Source organism: Hibiscus syriacus, unplaced genomic scaffold, assembly GCF_006381635.1.
Source record: "Hibiscus syriacus cultivar Baekdansim isolate YM2019G1 unplaced genomic scaffold, ASM638163v2 tig00110833_pilon, whole genome shotgun sequence".
NCBI lineage: Eukaryota > Viridiplantae > Streptophyta > Magnoliopsida > Malvales > Malvaceae > Hibiscus > Hibiscus syriacus.
In genome coordinates, this window is record NW_024062884.1 from 449,381 (window position 1) to 474,594 (window position 25,214).

The window sequence follows — 25,214 nt, forward strand, 5'->3', positions numbered from 1 at the left end:
ATCGAGACTGATTTAACAGAGGAAAAATTTGATATTTGTACTCAAGGGAGTATCGATACCCAGGGGTTGAGTATCAATACTCCCCATAAGAGTATCAATACCAGAGTTATTTTTACAAACATCGAATCCAAATTTGATATCGATAATCTGGCAAGTATCGATACCTTAGCTTTGGAGTATCGATACCTAGTATGAGATTATCCATATTATCTCTTTTCCCTTAGTAAAATTTTGGAAGAAGAGTTTCGATACCCTAAGTGGAGTATCGATACTCAAGGGTCAGTACCGATACCGAGGGGACAGTATCGATACCAACGTATAAGTTCAAGGCTTAATTTCTAAGGGATTTTTAAGAAGGTTCGAGGTTCCCAAGAACTCTATAATTCCTCTCAAATAAAACTACAAGTGAGAATAATATTAATATTCAAGTACACTTAGAAATGAGATTAATTAGGGTGATATAAAACTAGCCTTGATTGAATACTCTGGAAACGATCAGGATACCCGAGTTACTTTAGTAAATGATACTAGTAAAAATGAATAGAATCAGTCCATATATCCTTAGGTAGTGGGCGAGGCACTTTAAATTGACTAACTAAGGCCGAGGCCGGACACTCGCGAGGGGTGGGTTCGTCGAGGGTGTTGTGTCCGATGTAGAGTTTCGGGCCTCATCCTCGATAGACTAGAGGGGTCCGTGAACGATGTAGCACCCTCAGTCGCTCCATGATGTCTATCATAGAGTAGAGAGTGGGTATACGAGTATACTCACTGATCCATTAGACTTGATAGCTTGAGCATTTATTGGCTTTTAGTATGATTTAGTTGTTAGTGTGGCACTAAGCTAGTGAGCTCAGCGTTTGAAATTTGTTTCCTTACGTAGATTAGTAGGTGGAGCATTCGAGAGTCTTGAGAAGCCGAGATTCAGGCCAAGTCCAGAGCAGAGTACGTCTTGAGTTATTTCTTTAGAGGGCATGATATTTTAGACACTGTTTGTATATTCGAGTCGTAAACCATTTTAAAGTGGTCTGTATATTTTTGAGATATTTATTTTGGGAGCTCCCGATGTAAACATATTTTATATAATTAATTACGGTTACTTTATTTTATTTGGAATGTTTTAGGAGTCATTTTTAAATGAGAAATCAAAGAAAAAATTTTGTTAGCCAGGTTCCGTGTGGCATTCAAATCAGTCAACTGTGTATCATACTGGTTTAGAGTGTTACAGTAACTAGAGACATTATAATAATATTATAAAATCAAAAAAATTTAAATTTAGGGTAAATTATTCGTTTAGTAACTAAACTATCAGTTTTGGTCTGTTTTAGTATTTAAACTTAAAAAAAATCAAAACCATACCTTACATGTAGCTTTTCTTTTCATTTTATTATCTCACCGTTAAAGACCTAATGACACTGCATTTTTTATAAATAAATTACAACATTCATTACTCAACTGTCATCACATTCCTATTTTGATACTAAAGTTTAAAAAAATTCAATTTAACTACTCAACTTTCAAATTACTCCTATTTTAATAACTCTATATTATTCTATTAAAAAAATTTTGTGACATAAAATTTTTATTATTATTTTATTAATATATAATTAAAAATAAAAAGTGAAAGTTATAGTGATTAAATTAGGAGTAATTTTAAAGTTAAGTAATTAAATTTAAAAAAAAAATTAGTGACCAAAGTAAGAGTGAGAAGATATTTGACGGATAAATATTGTAACTTACCCATAAAAAGATGTCACCTACAAATCACCCTTTAAGTTTTTATCAGCTAGATACTAAAATGAAACAAAAACTAAACATTAGATATGATTTTGAAAAATTAAAAGTTTAGGCACTAAAATAAATCAAAACTAATAGTTTAGATACTAAACATATAATTTACCCTTATAATGCCTATGGATTTGTATAATTCTAACCAGGTGTCCCCGCCATCCAAATTCCAACGCCTTAGCGGTGCCGCTTGTCCCCATATCACTAACGTCGTTAACTAGATAACTCAAAAATCAACTAAATTCCGTTAAAGAAGTAATTGCAATCGTATAAACCACGCGCTTATACCATTGAGTGTTCAACGCTTCCTTTGCCCTTTTATCATTTCTATCTCTGTCCACCCTTTTTCCACCTTTAAACTCGCCCTCCCTCCCTCCCTCCCTCCCTCCCTCTTTCTTTCTATACGTCTCTGTAATTCTAGGGTTCTTCTCAATTTCTCTGATTTCTCAATTTCCACGTTTTTATTTCTTGATTATTTTTTTGGGTTTATTTTCCATGGAATCGATTAGATCAAACTATTGGTGCTACAGATGCAACCGCTTCATCCGGATCCGGGTCCGTTCTCCCCATGATTCGATCAACTGCCCCGACTGTGGCGGAGGCTTCATCGAAGAAATCGAAACGCCCTCTCGATCTCCCATCCACCACCGTTTCCCAGCCGCCGCAATGTATTCCGACACGCCAAGCCCCGCTCTCAGCCAAAGTCCCAGCGCCACTCCTCATCTCCGCCGCAATCGTCGAAACGCTGGTGATCGCTCCCCTTTCAATCCTGTTGTTGTCCTCCGTGGACCCACCTCCGAAGCCGATGGTATAGTTGCCGATAGAGGTAATAGAAATTTTGAGCTTTATTACGATGATGGGTCCGGGTCGGGACTTCGTCCCCTGCCTGCAAGTATGTCGGAGTTTTTGATGGGGTCAGGTTTTGATCGGCTTCTCGATCGGTTATCTCAATTAGAAGCGAACGGGGTTGGCCGTCTCGATCAACCGCCCGCCTCAAAAGCGGCAATTGAATCAATGCCGGTGATAAAAATCCTAGGAAGCCACGTAAGGTTGGAATCTCACTGTGCAGTTTGCAAGGAGCCTTTCGAGCTCCACTCGGAAGCTCGTGAAATGCCTTGTAAGCATATATACCATACGGATTGTATTTTACCTTGGCTTTCTATTCGAAACTCTTGTCCAGTTTGCCGCCATGAATTGCCAACAGAAAATAACGGAAATAACTTAGTGGAAAACGATGCTGTTAGAGATGAAGAAGCTGTGGGATTAACCATATGGAGGTTGCCGGGAGGTGGGTTTGCTGTGGGGAGATTTTCTGGAGGTACGATAGCGGCGGAGAGGGAGTTTCCAGTTGTGTTTACTGAGATGGATGGTGGATTCAATACTGCAGGTGCTCCTAGGAGGATTTCATGGGCGCCTAGTGGGAGAAGGTCGCAAGAGAATAGAGGATTAGGACGTGTATTTCGGAGTTTTGTTTCATTTTTCGGGAGGTTTAGAAGTTCATCACGTTCAGGCTCAGATTCTGGATTTGCAAGGGGAAGTAGATCGAGTTCAGTATTTGGGAGGTCATTGAGAAGGGATAGTGAATGGGATTTTGAGGATTGAACGATGGTCGAATGTACCTTTTATCCATTGTTATGTTAACCTTTCTTTCCCATTTAATCTGATACTACATTAACTGCGGTTTTCCTCAAGGAAGGGATGTCTGTATGCTGTATTATTTTACTTTGTTGTAAATAACAACACTTTTGGTGAAGGAGTGAAGCATTGGACGCGTTTAGTTCTTGTCGAAAGAGAAAGAAGCTTTGATGAGTCGTTATGTGCACCAATGCTGCGGAAGGAGAAAGTTTTGTGGCTAGTAGGGCGGGTCATTTAGTAGTTGCTGAGGTACTAACCTCACATATAAATTTATCTTAGGCCTGAAAGGTTAATTCTTAAGTTTTGTCGCCATAATTTATGTTGTTCTTTCTTGCATGTATTTATTATCAGAAATTTGTTGTCCATTTGCAATTCTTAATTCAATTGAGTTAATTATGTAATTTTTTGGGTTTACTTGACTGGAAGCTGATCTACCTGCAGCCACTGGTCTACTTGTTTTATTGTTTGCTTGAATTACTTAATCATGTGATGGATTCTGCAAATTTTAATTGTGCATAAATGTGACACTGCACCAATTGGGGCATGATCAATTAATGTAGATGTGGATAGAGACAGGTAGAAGTCCAATGCATTTGTTGGTTGGACAGTTATCATTTACATTGAGATAATGGGAAGTGGTCCTAGCTGGCCTTTGCTTCTGTTTGTTCCTGATTTCAACATGAAGGCTTTAATTTGTGAATAATTATTATTGAAGAACAGTCTGCCTTTGAAATCTGTTTCTTAACTTCTATATTAACAGGGCTGCTTTTAATAGTATTCATTTCTGATTCCCTATAAAATTGTTTACTAGTTAGAGATTTAGAAAGCAAATACACTAATTTCGAAATTGACCTTCATTACTATATTGCATTTCTAGCACTTTTCTATTACGGTTGTTCTAAGGGTACTGCTTTATTACATCATTGCTTGCATATGCTTTTTATGTTATGAGTACAACGTTTTTCTTTGAATTCATGGTGTCCTCAACATAGAAGGCCTGCTAAAATGCCTTTATGATTCTGTAGGAATCACGGACGACGAGCAGTGTTTGTAAAATTAGGCTGATAATTTAACCTTATGATATCTATCTAAATAATCCGTTTGAATTGCGATGAACCGTTCTTCACCATAGCTCGTGGTTTGCGTGTCATTTGGTGTTAATTTTGTTCAGCGCTTTCTTGAACATCATGCTGCTTGTGAAATGATGTTATCACGTTGGATACTTGATCATGTTAGGATGAAAACATTTGACATCATAGAATTTTATTCTATGTTCAACTTGTTTGCTACTTTTTGTGTAAGATGATATATTTACAGAATCTGGAGTTCCAACCACTGATGGACGGTAGCCCCTAGTAGTATACAAATCTGTTGACACATGCTGGATGCGACCCCGGCACAGAACCTGTTGTGTCTTTACGAACATTCACAACCTTTGCAGACTTGAAACAGACTCTAATATCAGCTGGTCGTCATTCTTGAATTTGATGGTTCTTGTAACTCCCCGAATCTTGAGTTAGTAGTTTGGGTTAACCCGAGATTCATATTTTGAACCCAAAGGATTATTAAAATAGTTTGCACTAAGTTTAGTTGAAATTGGACTTGATTTGGGCCCAATAGAATTAAAGTAAGGTAATGAGTTTTGATGGATTAAAGAGAGGAGGGATTAAAAGTGCAATTTACTCTTGTTTCAAATTAAAGGCTGAAACCGCTGTTATTCTAAGCTTGTTTTACGTGAACTACTCCCCTTTAGCTCACCAAACTTACTTCTTCCTTCCATCTTTTTTTCTTCCTCTTCCTTTCCAAAGTTAAGATTTCAAAGCTTCATTTCTCAAGTGTTTAGCTTTAGAACCGAAAATGTGTTTTTGAGAAGTTTATGAGAATCTATAGATTCTAGTTTGTTTTTAGTAAAATTCAAGTCTTAAAAAGTGTCTTTAACCTTAATCCAAGAATCTAGTTGGGTTAGTAATCCCTTTTCTTCCCTTTTCTTACCCTTGGTTGAATTGGAAAAAGTTCTAGCAGTTAATGGATAAAGGTAACACACTTACAACTCTTTTATACTCCTTGTGGGTCAATAGAAATGCAACATTAGCTTTAAAGTTGAGTTGAGGCATGATGAGTTGTTTTTATGATAGATTATATGATTTAGAGTTATAAAATGTTTAAAGCATTATTTATGACCCTTTATGCTCACATAAGACATTAATAAAAATTGGGAACCTCAAGATGGAATTTTGGGTGAGTTTAGGGTAAAATTCGAGCCTAAGAAAGATCATTCTCGAGTAGAGGTATCAATATTGTATGAATAGTACGAATATTGTCCTGCTATCAGTGCAAAACTTCTTAAGTTTAAAGAGGGAGTATCGATACTCGGGGTCTAGTATCGATACTCAAAGGGTACGTACCGATAATGAGGTATTTTTGAAAACAACGAAGCTAAAATTGGTATCAATACTCATGAGAGTATCGCTACCCCAGGGGCAGAGTATCGATACCGAGTGAATTTTTAAATCATCGAATCAAATTTTGATATCGACACCCAAGTTAGTAACGATACCTCAACTTCAAAGTATCGATACTAGTCGGAGGGTATCAATACTATCCCTTTTCTTATTAGTTAAATACAGAGTATAATATCAATACCCAAGGAAAAGTATCGATAGTGATACTAAAGGGCCAGTACCGATACCATCATACTTTTTAGAGCATGAACTTTTAAGGATTGTAAGAGGGAAATGAGGTTCCCAAGAACTCCACAATTGCTCTCTAATAAGACTACAAGTAAAAACAATAATAATGCTTAATTACACTTAGAAATGAGATCAATTCAGGTGACATAAAACTAGCCTTGATTGACGCTCGGGAAACGAACAGGACACCCGAGTTCCTTTGGTAAAGATAGTGATGTTGATGTATAGAATCAATTCGGATATCCTTAGGTAGTGCACGAGGCACTTTAAATTGACTATCTAGGGCGCGAGGTCCGACACCCGAGAGGGGTGGGTTAGTAGAGGGTGTTGATTCCAATGTAAAGATTCTGGGCCATATCCTTAATAGACTATGTGTGAGCTCTGAGATACTAAACACTCAACCGCATTATGATGTCTACCATAGAGTAGAGAGTGAGTATACGAGTATACTCACTGATGCATGAGACTTGTTAGTTGAGTATTTTTCTGATACACTTTTAGTATGATTTAGTTGTTAGTATGACACTGGACTTGTTAGCTTAGCGTTTAGAATTTGTTTTCTTACGCAGATTAGTAGAGGAGCAATGAAGAGCCTTTTGTCTAGCTTGGTTCTAGACCCATATCCAGAGCAAAGTATGTCTCGAGTTCCTTAGAGGGCATGTATATTTGTAATTCTTGTTTTGTATATTCGAGTCGTAAATTATTTGAAAATATGATATATATAAATTGAATGATTATTACTAGTGTAAACTCTTTATATAAATGTTGTTTTATTCCATTGTGAATGTTTTTAAATGATTGTTTTAAATGATCGAGTAAAGAAAAATTTTGGTTAGTTGCTCCGGTGATTTTATGTGGCACTTTGATCGGTCAATTGTGTGTCGTACTGGTCTAGGGTGTTACAGTTCTGGCATTTACGGATCTAGAGAGGAAAGCACTAGGTGCTCGTTGTAATTGCCTTGGCAAAGGCAAACCGAGACAAATTAACAAACGAGTGCCTTTGCTCCCCTCTATTTTGTCTCGTTTTATGGTTCATGAAGAAATATTGTCATCATATATTATGATTCTTAATTCGTGATAAAGGCATAATATGAAAATGAGTGTCTAAACTATATATTATGTTAATATTATATGTTTAAAGTATTTTTTGTTCGAAGTAAGTGTTTAATGTTTTCAATGTTATTCCTTTGACTGTCAGTTTGTAACTAATAGAAAAGAGGGTTCAACATGTGTCGTGTTTTATATCTTTTATAATTTTTATTTTTTAAAAGAAGAAAAATAATATTATTTTAAAAAACCCAATTTTTTAATCATAAAAAAATCAAAACATTAGGATCTGTTTGGTTTTTGAAAATATAGGTTACTTTCATTTTCATTTTCTTAAAAAATAAAAAACGTTGAAGAAAATATATTTGGTTGTAAAATTGGAAAATGATTTCTAAAAAATGAAAACAAAAATGAGTGAATTATGAAAATGTAAAAAAGATATTTTCAGTATATTCAATAAAATCGTTTTGAAAATTTAAAAAAATAAGGAAACATGATATCTACACTTTTAATTTATACATGTTTAAATCATTCTAACAATAATTTTTTTACTTAATTATATATGAAATCTTCAAACTTTTGTAAAAAATCAATATGGTCCCTGAACTTTTTTACACTCAATGTAGTCCTTAAATTAATTTTTTAATAATTTAATTAATGTAGTATTTTTATATTTAATGTATTGAATATTTTAATAATTGTTTATATTTTATATTTTTAATTTAAATAATTTTTTTAATTTTTTTGAAAAATTAAATAAGTTCTCAAATTTTTTAAAATAATCAATTAAGTTCATCTACCACATCATTGTCCATCGTATACTATCACAACAATATCAATATTGTAGATTGTCATGTAAGTTTGTGAACTGTAAAATAAGTGTCGTGACGATCAACATTTGATTCAACTGTTCAAAGGGCTATATTATTTTTTTCTAAATTTAAGGATAACATTTGGTGCAAAAATTGTTCATGGACTACACTAATTTTTTTTCTCTCAAAAGTTTGAGCGTATCAATTACCACTCAACATAATTTTTATGTTAATGACACTTTTGTGTGCTATTTTTTATAACAATATTTTTGTGTATTTTTTAAATTTAATTAATGTCCAATATGCATTAACATTATACTCTTATTGTAAACTAAAATAGTTTTTGTGTTATGAAATTCCTTAACAATTTTATGGTTAACTCAAATGTTAAATTTATGTAATGAAATTTTTAATAGTTATAGTCAAATTTAATTATCTAATAACTATTTGCTTATTTCTATTTTAAAAAATTAGATACCAAATATATTTTTATTATTTTATTTTTGAATTCGAGTTTTCATTTATATTAATCAAACATATTTTCTAATTTTTAAAAAAATTGAAAATGATTTTTTTAAAACAAAAATAGAAAATATTTTCTAAAATCAAACGAATCCTAAAATTCTTAATTTCAAATTTCATTTTCAACCGTCATCGCTTGCTGCCTTCGTCGCCGAACGGCCGTTCATCTTTCGTTGCTCATCCACTTATCGACCATTGATCTTATCGTCGCTCTAAACCCCTAAATACAGAAAGTTTTATATCTTTAATCTTAAATTTAAAATATCATATAAATGTGATAATTTCCCAGCAATCCTAGTGACAACGGAAGGGTTGTTGACGTGCATTCACAAGAGAATTCATGGGGATTTAAGGGGTGGGGTTTCTGTGATTTCATAGTGATTGAATACGAGGGAGATGACGTTCAGAAGGGGTGAGGGTCGGGGTGAAAGGATTTTTTATTAATTTTTTTCTATAGAAGTAATATTTTTACTTTTTAAAAGTAAAAGTTTAAAAAATTATGAACGTATTAAATAACGATTTTTTATCCGCTATTACGATAAAGACACTTAATAGATTAAGGTCAAAAATATTATTTCGACATAAAATTAATTTTAAGTATAATTTGAATATTTATATGGAAGATTTTTAAATTCTACTAGATGTTATCATCTTTATTGGTCTGAATTTGTCAATTAATTTGAATCAATAATTTTACAATTTTAATTTAGATTATTCAACTTATAATATTATTTAAGGGACTTAAATATTTTATGGTCAAATTGATGATTTTTTAAATAAAAAATAAAAATGGAACCTTAAGTTTGTGAAAATATGAAGTTATGAGTTGTTCTATTATTTATTAAATATTTGTTACTTGAGTCTAATTTATTAAGTCATTGAATGTATGTTTACTATCATCGACGTTAGAGTCAAGTTCTTTTTCTTCGGTATAAGTTTCACTATTTGAGTCATCTATTTTGCCGTCTTCATTGAAATTACAATTTACCATTTCATTGTTATCAATCTTTCTCTCGTCATCCATAATCGCTAATATGCTGCAATTTAAGATTAATGACAATATATCAAAAAAGAGAAAGAGATTGTCATTGATCGAGAAGTTGGTCATGGGTACTGGCGGGTCTCAAAAAAGAAAGGAGTCAAGGTCCTGTTAAGTCGAGAGATATGGAATTGAGATTGTTAGCTGGGGTGAACTGGTCAAATGTTCTGTGCCCAATATGAAACCGAGTTCCATCAAGATCAAAATGAGATAGAGTTCTTTCGAAGAAGAAAATGCATCAAATTGCATAATTACATATATTTAGGCATGAATAGGATCATGTCACTCATAATTGCATGATGACTTAAATATCTACAGGTTTCACAGGGATAGTTGAAGATTGAAGATATTGAAGCATCGAGATGAAGATAACTGGTTTTGAGATGTTGACAAGAATGATGTTTATGCGAAAACTGAGCCAAAGCAGATTCACGTATTCAATGGCTCCCAGACAAGTTTTCACGATGGAGATGGATTTTTAGAAATTTTCTCAAATTCTAAATTTTTGAGTATAATATTTTTCAAACATATATTAATGATTGGTAATGTTTGATTTTCAGGTTTGACCTTCGAAACAGTTCAATCTTAAGCCTTCACGGAAGAGTAGTGAAGCAAGTCAATCTTAAGCCTTCACGGAAGAGTAGTGAAGCAAACTTATTTTATGAAGATCGAGTCCTACACTCTATGAAGGAATAGAGAGCGGATACGTTTGTTGAAGATTGTTCGAGTTCTATACTCTCTGAAGGAATAGAGAGCGGACCCGTTTTATGAAGATTGTTCGAGTTCTATACTCTCTGATGGAATAGGGAGCAGACCCATTTTATGAAGATTGTTCGAGTTCTATACTCTCTGAAGAAATAGAGAGCGTACCCATTTGTTGAAAATTGTTCGAGTTCTATACTCTCTTAAGGAATAGAGAGCGGACCCATTTTATGAAGATTGTTCGAGTTCTATTCTCCCTGAACGAATAGGGAGCGGACCCGTTTATTGAAGATTGTTCGAGTCTTATACTCCCTGAACGAATAGGGAGCAGACACATTTTATAAAGATTGTTCGAGTCTTATACTTCCTGAAGGAGTAGGGAGCGGGCTCGTTATTTGAAGTCTCATTTATCCCGACGTAACAGTGAGTGGTTTAATCTTTTGAAGTTCTCAGAACCGGACAAACTCGATCTAATTATATAGCTCGGTTTATTTCACACCTGACGGAAAAGTGTGATCCCATACTCCGTATTCTTCGCAAGAATAACTCAAGGGAATGGAGTGAGGATTGTCAAAGAGCTTTTGAAGCAGTGAAAAGATATTTGTCGAGTACTCCAATCTTGGCGCCACCCATCTCAGGCAAACCATTGATTCTGTATTTGTTGGTTTATGAAAATTCAATGGGGTGTGTACTGGGGCAACGTGACCAAACTGAGAAGAAAGAAAGGGCTATCTATTATCTCAGCAAGAAGTTCACTGAATGTGAGACTAGATACTCACCCATTGAAAAGTTGTGTTGCGCTTTAGTATGGGCTACCCGAAGGCTTAGGCAATATATGTTGTATCATACTACTTGGCTTATATCCAAGCTTGATCCCTTGAAATATCTAATGGATGTGCCTGCATTATCTGGAAGATTAGCTCGTTGGCAGATCCTATTGTCCAAATTTGACATCCAGTATGTAAACCAGACAACAATTAAAGGAAGTGCTATAGTGGAATTCATTGCAAGTAGGGCTTCGGAAGAATATGAGCCGTTGAGCTTTGATTTCCCAGATGAAGATTTAATGGCTATTTCGGTAGAAGAAATAGTGGCATCCACTAGTAAATATTGGAAGTTGAACTTCGATGGTGCTTGAAATGCCATGGGACATGGAATCGGGGTAATTTTGGTTTCACCAGAGGGAGAACATTATCCTTTTACCAGTCGGCTTAATTTTGAGTGTACAAACAATATGGCTAAGTATGAAGCTTGTTTTTTCAAAATCTCAACTTCCCCACGGCTTGAGCTACATTCCCTGTTTCGGTATTGTCGTAATGCAGTCTCTAAACTTGAAATCTTCTCCTTCAACTTCTCGTTATGGGTTTGACTCTCTTGTAACCGCTGCTCTAAAGAATCCTTTTCTTTCGATAAAATCTTCACTTGGTGCCTGCTTTGTTTGAGCTATTCTTGACTCTCTCCGGCTACTCTTTTGAGGCTCGCCACCTCTTGCCTCAATTCGACAGACTTACTCGAGCTAGAACCAACTTGAGCTTTTACCATTCGCTGATAAGTTGACCAAATATTGTCAAAGTTTAGCCGAAGTTGCTTCTCCACTTTTTCAATTCGATATACTCTACTCTTCTGAATGTCGATCTCCAATCCCTTTTGATACACTTCATCTTCCAACTTCTGCAAAGTCGTTCTCCATTGTCTCCATTCTGCTTCAAAATCGCGCTTAGCTAATTCTAATGGAGATGACACCACTCTCAACTGTTCTTCCACAGGCTGAATATTTTCAAGATTCACCATCGGGATGTTGTCATTTACTCGACCGCTTCTCCACTGCTCGTACTCTTGAGATAACTCGAGATCATAAGTGAACAGATTCACACGATGAGTTTGCTTCCAGGCCTCAGTAACCCCTTTAACTTTACCCTTATACTGATCTCCTTTGAATGCAAAATCCGACCCTACCAAGTCCCATGTGGCTAGAATGAACTGCCTTGACCCATATTGTCTGGAAACTAGTAGCGGTACATATCCAACAGAACCCCATATACCTGGCAAAGGAACCCAATCTCGCTCTCCACATCGGTAAAGTATATCCGAAGAGACATTCCACAAAGCTCGCCATAAAATATCACCATCTCTGATATCCTTGAAGATGACCATCCATTTTTCTTCGGTGAAGCCCCCAGGCCATTCTTTAGAAAGAAAATCCTTCAAAGGCGAAAACCCATCTATAAACACCCGTCCTGGTGCCCTTTCAACATGTTTGAAATGACTTAGAATCCACACTAGCAATAAAGGCACACACCCTATAAAGCGTCATTCTCCTTCGCGCCTACAAGAACTCAAAGACCGGAACGTCTCAGCTAAAATGGCTGGAACATGATCCACGTGCTTGTCTAATCTTTCAAACAAGTCAACGACTGATACGTCTAAATATCTTAGCACCTTTGGAAAAATAACGAGCCCATAAATCCCTAAAGAAAACAAGTCAAGCTTCTTTCTCTTATCAGGGTGATGATCAATTACTTCTTTCAAAGCAACCCAAGAGGTGCACTCACTGTCTCCTTTTTTCTTAATGTTTTTAACTACCCAATATTCACTCATTCCGGTCATCAATAGTAATTTCTTCTTAAATTAAAGAGTGACTGGCAGCTTGGTATATACTATATCCATCTGGGACCTCGAACAACAGACCAAAGCTTGATACTCCTCTATTGTTGGTGTCTGATCCACCCTACCAAATGTGAAACAGCTATAAGCCAGATTCCAGAACTGCGCCAATGCTCTAAATAAAGTTCGGTCAATAGGAACATCCAGAAGATAAGGAATATCGTCGTACAACTGATAAAACATCTCCTTATCGGCTGCTTCCCATCTTCCCCACACCTCTCTTAGCTCACTCAGATCATTCTGGTGTACATTGATGTGAGTATAACCAAATAACTCCGACAGGTATCCATGCATCACACTATCCCCGTTGGTCAATTGGGACTGTTCCGACCACCTCAGAACATCTACATTATCCTCAACCTCTCTCTGAACCATTCGTTCCATATTATTGGACTTCTATATAGACATCAATCCCAAATCAACACCATGTAATGGATATTGCAATGCAAAACAGAAAAGAAATAAAGCAAAGACAACAAAAGATCAGTTAGTAAACATAAAGCAATTAAGTCAGGATAATAATTTGTTCAAGAATCCTACCCACACATGCTGGCTACCCAATCATGCTTTATCAAATCCTACCCAACATGATATCTACCCCCATGCTTTGTTATTCACAAAAAGAAATCCTAACCATATGATACCTAATTCGTATGCTTGTTCGAAAAATAAACCTAACCGCATGATATCTAGTTCGCAAGCATTTATTCAAAAAACGAAAATAAATGACTCAAAAACAAGTTTTTCCTTGTGTACTCTCCTCACGGGATTCTTAAGGTTTGGCTCAACCTAAGTTCAGGCTCTATGTTCAGTATATGCCAGGTTCGGTTCTAAAGTAATAGGTTCTCGAATTGTCCTTGCCGGTGCTCATTTGGGCTACCGAACCCTCAATCATGGCCCATTACAGGCTTTAGGGGATCGAGTTCAATTTCGAGGGAACACACCTCCTTATGTCCATGAGGAGGTGATTACCATCACGATGACCATAAGGCGTGAGCTCCAGGAGCGATCCACTATCCCATGCGGAGGTGAAAACCACACGAGGGCATAGTCTCTCACTCCTACTTAATTAGGACGGAGCGGGGTTTTAGCTCATGACATGAAAATGCAACTGTGCAGTGTGTGAGGAAAAGCGAAAAAAAAACAATAAAAACACTCAAAATTTCCTAAATTCACACAATTAATATGAAATCATTAGCAAACAAATTAGTACAACTATTTACTTGTTAATCGAATTAAATTAAAAAAATAAAAATACAAACAAAACTTATTAAAAACCAAACAAAGGATCAAAAATCAAATTAAAACGAATTTATAACTTTCAATTGCAAAGACAATTAATTAATTGACTATTGGCCTGACTCTCTAAAAAAAGGTCCCCAGCGGAGTCGTCAAGCTGTCGAAACGATTTTTTCTTAAATGTGAAAAAGTGAGATTTTGAAAACCACATTAATTCTTAATTATCCTCTTTTTAATTTAAAAACAAATGCGATTTAGAAGACCTCTCGTTTCGAAAAATTTGGGATTCCGTTTACAATAGAAAAATATAGTTCAAATAGTCGCCACCAATCTTTGATTAGGGTGTGATTGGATACCCAAAAAACATTTTTGTTATTTTAAATAAAAATTAATTTTAAATAAAACAACAAGTTAAGGTCTGCGTTACCAAAATCGAGTTCGGGAGTCGGTTACGAGTGAGGAAGGATTAGCACCCCCACAACGCCCTAAATCGATACCTAGTCTATTATTTAACATCTTTGCAATGAACTTTACAAATTCGAACTTAATTTGATTTTGGATCCCATAAAACAAAGATGTGAATTTAATAATATTCAAAAGCACTCAAATAAATTAAATTAACATTACCGAGTCGTTTTAGAAAGATAAAGAGTGTTCGATTATTTACAAATATCGAGACCATATCTTAAAAGCTATACCAACCTTTTATCGATAAATTTAAATAAACGAACACTTCCTTTTCTTTCATTCCCAAATTTTAGGTGAAGAATCGATTTTTAGGTTTCACTCTCGAGATACACTTTTATTTTAAAATCATTAAAAGCAGACCTCAAATGCATATGACAACCCACTTAAAACAATTTTAAATTAAAAGTGTATTACCCTTAATCCAATTATGTATTATGTTGAGTTATACAAATGAGGTTACCATGCGAATAGTGCAAAAAAGGTTGTCATGCCAAAATTAAACAAAATTAAAAACATCATACAACGTGACATACAAAAAATTACATACATATATTTTAATTAAGTATTATAAACCATGCATATTAACATACAATGTACACATGTGACCTAAATATTAAAACAAAATCATAACATGCTAAACTATAAATTTTAAAAAGTGTATATACATTAATGTAATGACTAAATTTGAAGAAATGTAAAATTAAGCATACAAATAAAAAAACATAAAAAATAAAATAAGGGTTTAAATAAAATACGCGCATAAATAATGTACCTACACCTAAATAATTCAATAAACTTATAACTGAATATAAAATTAGAAAATGACGGAATCGAGACAAACAAAAGGCCAAATTCGAAAATTAACTCCTCAGGTGATTAATTTACAACAAGGCTCATAAATTTAAGACTAAAATCTAATTCTACTATTGTATTCGGTGGCTTGGATAGTAATTAACCCAAGTATATTAATATAAAACCTAATTAGAAATAAACCTAAACTTAATTAATCACTCAGCCGCTCCTTCTCTCCCTTTCCCTCTCGTTTTCATTCTCATGGCCGTAACCCTCTCCCAAATACAAAGTTCAACCACCGCTCATCGGAGACCCTTGCTCACTCCGACAATACCAACCCAAAACTGCTTGACTTCTCCATTATCCAACACTAGCTTCCGACTAAAAGCTTCCTCAAACCCCAAGAAAGAAAGAAAATACTCATCTTACTTCTCATTCCTTTCTTGCTACCACCGACCTCCAAAGGTCACCACACCGTCGGCCGAGATCATAAAGGCTTTACTGTCACCGTTCCCCAACTATAATCGGCCTAACGTTCACCCCGACTACTACAGGTAAACCCAAAAATGCACCAAATATCCAAAAACCATTCTACTTTCGTTCTAAGTTCCCTAAATAAGGACTCGATTATGTTAAACTAGCAAGCTTCTAACAGACCTAGGATGCAATCCTCAACTTTGAGACGACACACACCGATAGTGGTCCTTGTTTCTAAGGCCGACGAGATCCTTCAACCCCAAATCCCAACGCTCACTCCGACTAGGCCACACGACCAGTCCTCACTATCCATCTCGGCAAAACCAATAGCAAGAATTCAAGTGAATAAGGTAAACAAACTAAATCTCTTACATATTTCCTATTTTATTTTGTTTCGAAAGAGAAATAATAAACCATGTGTAGCATTGCTTAACATTTCGAAAAAAATAAATAAAAAGAAACATGTTTATGGATGCTTGTATTGCTTCTGTTTTGATTCTGATTCTAATATGTACACACACAAGAACATTATGAAAGCAATGGAAAATGAAAGTAAAATAAATACCCTTTATGATTCTGTGTATTGCTTTGGCTTGACGAAATGAAGGAACTTCTCTGTTTCCTTTGATATTCAAAATCCACGGAAAATATAGTATAATTCCGATCTTTATACATTTTTTTTTATGTTTGTTTCTCTTTTCTGTAAGAAGAATGGATGGGGAATGAGTTTTTTTTATGCTTTCTCGGTTAATTGTTGATGTCTCTCGGCTGGTTCTTATTTTCTTTGGCTCTCGTATTTGTCTGCCTATCTTCCTCTGTCTATTTTTTGTGATGATTTTTTTTGTTCCTTCTCCGTATCCCCCTTTTTTTTTGATGATGAGTGGTTATTTCCTTTTAGTTTTCAGTAGTTAATCCCCCCACTATCTGATCATATCAACTGCTAAAAACCAACGTTAATTTCTTTTTTCTTATGCATGCAACTGCTGTCCATTAGGCTTGAGATCGGCCTCCAGTTGGTTTGGACTCATTTGGGCTCTCACTGATCCACACTGCAACTTGTACTGGATCTAAAACTCGAACGAAGCCCCCCAGACGAAATCGAGCATCTACAATTAAGTCATTGAATATATGTTTACTATCATCGACGTTAGAGTCAAGTTCTTTTTCTTCGGTATAAGTTTCACTATTTAAGTCATCTATTTTGTCGTCTTCATTGAAATTACAATTTACCATTTCATTGTTATCAATCTTTCTCTCGTCATCCATAATCCCTAATATGTTTCAATTAAAAATTAATGACAATATATCAAGTTAAAATTAATGATCAATATTGAAATTAATGATCAATATTAACATTTACATATCAAAATTAATATTATCATGATTCAAATAATCACAATTAATATCAAGTAAAATTAAGTATCAAATTGATTAATGATAACAAATCATATGAAATTAAAGCTAATAAAAATAATGAATAAAATAAAATATTAATAATATATTTAAAATTCAAAGAGTAAATTCAAAATTAATTATTAAAATAAAAATAAAGTACAAATTATAGAAGATTTAAAACCTAGAAGTGTAAAATCTAAACAGGGGAAAGAGAGGGGGTTTACCTGAAATTTGACCATTTAAATTAAAACAAAAATATGGAGGGTGGTAGTGTAATTTAACCATGTCTATTATAACATGAACGTAAGTTTATCTAAAATATAAATAGGAGAAAGTATGGGAGGTTCTCATGAAATTTAACCATTAAAAATAAAACACAAATAGGGGTTAGAATGTAATTTAACCATTCAAAATTTAAACTACCTTTCACCTACGTTTAATTCAATGGAAACAGGAAGCGTTGGCAGAAGCAATTCATATGGAATTATATGAAATTAAAGCTAATAAAAATAATGAATAAAATAAAATATTAATAATATAGTTAAAATTCAAAGAGTAAATTCAAAATTAATTATTAAAATAAAAATAAAGTACAAATTATAGAAGATTTAAAACCTAGAAGTGTAAAATCTAAACAGGGGAAAGAGAGGGGGTTTACCTGAAATTTGACCATTTAAATTAAAACAAAAATATGGAGGGTGGTAGTGTAATTTAACCATGTCTATTATAAAATGAACGTAAGTTTATCTAAAATATAAATAGGAGAAAGTATGGGAGGTTCTCATGAAATTTAAACATTAAAAATAAAACACAAATAGGGGTTAGAATGTAATTTAACCATTCAAAATTAAAACTACCTTTCACGTACGTTGAATTCAATGGAAACAGGAAGCGTTGACAGAAGCAATTCAATGTAAAATAGAGGGGTGCCGCCCACTTTTCTGTCTAGTTTTTCCTGGATGGTAGACTGTTGTGTGATTAATGAGCGACGATGAATCATATCACGACAAACGGAAACGTTAAATTTATAATATAATATTTTTCGATGAGTTTTTCAATGAGTTTTTTAACGAATAAAAGTCTGCCACAGTAACTATTGCTGATGGTGTTACTTAGCTTAATTTATAAATTCTAAGCAAATAAAATTACATAAATTGAATTTTTTAGTAAAAAATTATAATTTAAATATAATTCTATTAAAATTTTAATTAATAGTTAATTTTAGATAAATCCTTAAACATTTTAAATATTTACATAATAAGGATAAATTTTTTATGATATGTCTCGGTACGTCACTTTAGTGGTACGTTGCAAGATGCGACGTGCGTTATATAATTTTCTACTACTTAGTTATTATATTTATTTTGGCTTAATACAAAAATAAGTGCCTAAAAAATGCATTGAAAAACGTTTTTAGTACTTAAAGAATTTTTCGTTAAAAATAGATGTCTAAAGTTTTCTCCGTTACACTTTTAGGTGTCTACCGTTAAAAAAACCGTTAAGTGACATGTGTCACTTAACAATTTTTTTAACGGTAGGCACCTAAAAATATAACAGAGAAAACTTTAAGTACCTATTTTTAGAGAAAAATTCTTTAGACATCAAAAGTTAATTTTTAGTATATTTTAAACATTTATTTTTATATTAATCCATTTATTTTTTATGTACTTGGCTTCTCTTTTTCTATATCTCACCTCTTCTCACATAAAGATTTTAATTCTTTAATTTTTGATTAATTTATTTGGATACTTTGTATTAGACGATATTAGAAACTTGACGAGTCCAACACACATACTAATATACAATACAATTATAATATTACACACTTATCTCATTATTTTTTTCTCTACCTCTAATATGTATTTCTCTAACTCACATTTTTTACACTCATTCCACTCTTGTTCACTCTATAGAAATGATAGATTTCACATCTATTTATATATTTTAGTGGCTATTAGATTATTGATACATGTCATCATCTTAACTATATTAAATTTACATATATTTTGGATTTTTTTATAGATAATTCTAGACACAATATTAAATATTACAAATATTTATATTGTTTTATGAATATTTCTATATACTTGTTATTTCTTCTTCTTCTTTTTTTATTTATAGAAATTACTAATTTTATTCAAAATAATAAATATCTCAAATTACAATGAAGATTTATAATCATAATTGTAAATTAAGCATATAATTAGGACAATTTTCCGTATTCATTAAAACAAAACTAGCAACTTAAGATCACATAAGGACCATACAAGAAAAGATTAAAACATAACCAAGATACTCGAACAAAGATAGATACAAACAGATCTGATCACATCGACAAAAGAACCACAAAGGGGAATCAAACTATTGAAAGACCATCGACAAATCGCAAATCAGACTTTAGAAAAGTGAAAAGCAATCCACGAACGCATAACGGGTATGCAAATTCAATTTGAGGGTCCAAACCAAGGAAGATCAACAATATACCAGACAAGCGCCATCTTGATCAGTCGTAGCGATGTTAAATCAACTCTTAGAAAAAGATAAGTGAAAACAACGGTCAAACGACAAAAAATATGCCAAAAGACAGAAGAAACGTGTCATAAAGACATATAAAAACATTCCATATAAGAAGACTTATTGAAAATGAAAAAACAAACAAAAACAAAAGGATATTAAAGAATATCGACAGTTGACAACCAACATTAAAGTTGGTGTCGCCTCCAGCCAATAAAGATAAAAAAGGGATATACTTACTATTTATATATTATTTTAAAACAATCTCAAGACACTCCCCTTAATGCAAACATCTTTTCATATATGATTTGTAAATCATTTTGAGTGTTTCTCTAGATTTCTCAAACTTTAGTCTACTTAAACTATTCATGAATATATTTGCAACTTGTTCATTTATTTTTGTTGTCACCATCTTGATCTTCCCTTTAAGGATCTTCTCGTGAATACAGTGATAGTTCATTTCTATATGTTTTGTCATTGCATGAAAAATTGAATTCTCTATTAGACGTATGGCTGATAAATTATCACAAAGAAATCTTAATTGATAAATATTAACTTAACAAGATTTTTCATTAATTGTTTGAATCATATACTTTCTTGTGTTGTTGATACCGTCAACCGATATTCATCTTCGATGCTAGATAATGATATTGTTGGTTATCTCTTACTACTCTATTATATTACTCTTGATCCAATATTGAATATGTACCTAGTTATCAATCGTCGTGTATCATAGACTTCAGCATAGTAAGCATTATAATATCTAATCATGTCATTCATTTGTTTTCCAGTATATAATGTCTTTAGCATATATTATATTGCATCAAGATGAGACTTCTTTAGATTGATCATGCAGCGACTATCACTCTTACTGCATAAATTATGTTTGGTTAACTTAATGTAAGATAGAAAAAACTTACAACCAATTGTCGATACATGATAACATCTTTTAAACTTTTTTCTTCATCTTTTGCATATTTTTTATCTCAAAAAATAATCCTTCATTCGCGTGCTCTACTTCAACTTCAAGAAAATGTTTGAGTTCTTCAAGTTCCTTCTACAAAATTTTTCATTATTTTTTGGATTTCTTAGTAATAATCTCTCGTGATGACTAAGTCATCCACATACATTAGGATTATGATTAGTTTTTCTTGATTTTCTTTCACAAATAAACTAGATCTGAAGGAATTATTGTAAAACCACTTTATATTAAGAACATTGCCATACCATGCTCTTAAAGCTTGCTTCATACCATAGAATGTTTTCTTTAATTTGTAGACCTATCTAGGATGAATTTTACTCCTGAAATCTCTTAGTTTCTCCATATATATTTCTTTGTCATAATTAATGACATAGATCAAATTATCAATAAATAATTATCATATAACACATGATTTAGAAGAAGAAAAAATATATTTTCACTTTTATGACAATAATAAATGATATATTAGACAATTAAATAAGTAAAAATTTACCAACAAGTAGTTGATCTAGAGGGATGAGGCACTAGATTCATTAAGCAAGGTCAAGAGTTTGAATTCTGACAATTACGAATGGAGCAAACAGGGTTGAGCGGGTCACCCTCGCATTTGAGTACCCGATTCGGATTAGTCGATCAATAGATCGAATATCGGTGGTCATGCCCAAAAGTAAGTAAATAATTTAATTAATAATAAGAAACCTTAAGGAATATATTGTTTGGTAAGACATGATAAATAATTAAATCACTATTGTATAAAAAAATTATGATTCAAAATTAAAAGAAAGAATAAGGTTGAAGGATAAACTTATCAATATATCATGTAGGAGCAAAAACATAATTGAACCGGTGTCGTATCAGTATAAAACACTATTTGAAGAGCAATAATTTAAGAAAGTGGGCCTCTCTCATTTAATGGACACGGTTAGGGCTGTAAAATCAGGTAATCAGACACCAGATCAGGTCAAATCGATTTAGGTCAGGTCAAATCAGTTTGGGTTATTTTCAGGTTGATTTGACACCAGATCAGGTTCAGGTCGAGTCATTTTTAGTTCGGATCAATGTTAGTTCAAGTAAAAACAGTTCAGGTCCGAAGCAGATAAAGACCAGGTTAATTCAGGTTCGGGTGGACTTCAGTCGGATCTCGTTCAGATCGGGTCACATCATTGACAGATAAAATTCAGGTCAGATGTTTATCGGATACGGATTGAGTTCAGTTCGGGTCGTTTTTATTTTGTCATATTTCGTGATTGTTGAATTGGAAATTGTAATTGTATATGATTTCGAGTAAATTAAGAGAAAAATAAATATTCATGGATCAATTTTGTAAAAAATATAAATTTAATGACAAAATTGAAGAAATGTAAAATTACAAATAAAATCTTAAAATATAAATTAAACAACACACATAGGATGGACTAAATAGAAATAAATTTAAAATGTGAGGTTTAAATTAATATAAAAAAGAACTAAATTAAACACATTTAAAAAATCATGGGCCAGTTACAAAAATATAAATAAATAACAACTAACAATGGAATTTGCAAATATAAATTTAATGACTAAATTGAATATATATATAAAAGTTAAAGACTTAAAATTTAAATAAATTAAAAAACACAAAAGGATTAAATCGAAATAAATGCAAAATGTGAAGAAATAATGAAAAATATACTAACTTGCATTTATTCAAAAAATTGAAAAAATATAATATATATATAATATAAAATTATATATAAACTATATTTATATTATAAACTATATAATTATTATAAACTATATATATAAATTATATTTATGTCAACTGTATATAAAATTATAAACTATATTTATATTATAAACTATATAATTATTATAAGCTATATATATAAATTATGTTTATGTGAACTATACATATAAACTATATATGTATAAACTATAAAAAGTATATAGTTTATAAAATATTATTTATATTAATATAGTATATATATATATATATAAACTATATATGTATAAACTATATAAACTATATAGTTTATATGTTATAATTTATATTAATATAGTATATATATGTATGTATAACAAATATAAGTAATATATAGAATATATATATATTAAAGAAACACTATGCATAAACTATATAAAGTAATAAATTATATAGTTTATAAAAATCCTAAACCCTATACCCTAAAACATAAACCCTAAATCCTAAACTTTATAAACTATATATGTATAAATACATTTGATAATTCATATATAGTTTATATAAACAATAGATTATATAAATTATATATGTAACATTAACCTATAGTCTATAAACAATAGTTAATATATGTAACTTATAGTACATATATGTATAAACTATGTATAGTATAGTATATATATATATATATATAAATCACATAAAGTAACTTACTTATATAGTTTATAGAAACAATATACATAAACTATATAAATTAATAAAGTTTATAGTTTATAAAAACCCTAAACTTTAAATCCTAAATCCTAAATCCTAAACTTTAAAACTTAAACCCTAAACCCTAAACCTAAAACCTAACCCTAAACTCTAAACACTAAACATACACAATAGTTAATATATATAATGTAACCTATAATATATGTATACATGTAAACTATATATGTAACTTATAGTACATGTATCATGTATGTATAAACTATGTATAGTATATATATATAACCTATAGTATATGTATATATACAATCTATTTATATGTTATATAAACTATATATGTAACCTATAGTTTATATTCAATAGTTTATATTTGTGTACTATATAGTTTATACTTTATAACCTATGGTATATAATTTATAAACTATAGTTTATATTAATGTACTATATAGTTTATATTAATGTTAATTATCTTAACTATAATTTATATTAATATAGTATATAGTTTATAAACTATATTATATTAATATTAATTATATTAACTATAGTTTATAAACTATACTATATAATTTATAACATATAGTTTATATTAATATTAATGTTATATACTACATTTTATATTAATATTAATTATAAATTATAAACTATATTATATTAATATAATTTAATATTAATATTAATTATATTAATATTAATTATAATATATAATTATTATAATATTAATTATAAATAGTTAATTTAAAAAATTATATAGGGATGAAATTGAAATAATTTAAAATATAAAGATTAATTTGAATCATTAATGTTGGACTAAATTGAATAAAAGCAAAAATAGGGGACAACGCTACAATGAAAAAAAATTAAAAACACGCGGATCCAAAATACCCGACCCGAACGGAACGCTATATAAGGTCAGAATTTTTGTTTTTTCCTCATTTCCAACTTTCTATTCATTTCTCTCATTTTGCTCTCTCTCTCTCTCTAGCTCTCTGTTTCTCTTAAATTCTCTGCCTTCTCTCTAGAAGTTCATCCGTGTTCTTCATTTTTCTTCGAAAAATCCTTGTTTTGATCTTCAAAAACATCAAATCCAAAAAAAATCTATTTTTTTGGATCAAACACTCGAAATTTCATCCTTGTTCATCCTTGTTCATCCGAAAACCCTCATTTGATCTTCATAAACACCAAAACCCATTCGTTTTCTTGTTTTTTCCGATCAAACACCCAAACTTTTCTCCTTTGTTCATCCGTATTCATCCCAATTCATATTTGTTCTTCACAAAAACCATCCGTTGATCTTCACAAACACCAAAACACATACTACTTCAAGTTTTTTTAGATCAAACCTCTCGTTGATCTTTACAAACACCTAAACCCTTAAATCATTTTGTTTTTTTCGATCAAACCCAAACCTATTCATCTTTTATCACTAACCCTAACTTAAACCTAAACTCTAAACCTAACCTGAACCTGAACCCAAACCTAAACCCAACCCCTAACTAAATCCTAACCTTAACCTAAACCCAAAACCCAAACTCAAACTCAACCCCTAACTGAACCCAAATCCAAACCCTAACCCTAACTCAAACCCAAACCCAACCTAAATTCAAACCTGAATTCAAACCCAAACCTAAAAAACCCTAACTGAGCATCTTCACTTGTTGTCTCTGTTTTTGGTTGATATTCGAATCCTTTTTTTCCAAGGGTTTCATGGATAGCTTTTCTTACAAGTTGAATGGTCCAGGTATGTTTACTGTTTAGTAATGTATTATGTTGTTTTTTATTTTAATATTGTTTATTAATTTATTATTTATTTCTTTTTTAGGAGAAAACCCATCAAATCAGAATGACGGGCATTCTGAAAGAGGTAAATAAATTGTTTGATTTGTAGTTACTATTGATTTGTTTGTGTTGTTGGTTGTTCATTCGGATTGCTTTTATAAGGTTGTTAGCTACCTTTATTTACAGTTTAAATAAATTGTTTAATTTGTAGCTACTGTTGATTTGTTTGTGTTGTTGGTTGTTCATTCGGATTGCTTTTATAAGGGTGTTAGCTGCCTTTATTTAC

At 32.0% G+C, this 25,214-nt stretch overlaps 1 protein-coding gene across 1 annotated transcript; it reads left to right on the forward strand.

Annotated features, from left to right (window-relative positions):
- The first annotated feature begins 2,176 nt into the window (after positions 1-2,176).
- LOC120143020 (probable E3 ubiquitin-protein ligase RHC2A) lies at positions 2,177-3,821 on the forward strand. The gene has a single exon (XM_039157447.1). It carries the CDS (start codon positions 2,281-2,283, stop codon positions 3,385-3,387), a length of 1,107 nt encoding a protein of 368 aa, XP_039013378.1. The 5' UTR covers positions 2,177-2,280; the 3' UTR covers positions 3,388-3,821.
- The last annotated feature ends 21,393 nt before the right edge of the window (positions 3,822-25,214 follow it).

Excerpts from the sequence above, each read along its gene's own strand:
- LOC120143020 (XM_039157447.1), top strand. The coding sequence starts at position 2,281 with ATGGAATCGATTAGATCAAACTATTGGTGCTACAGATGCAACCGCTTC.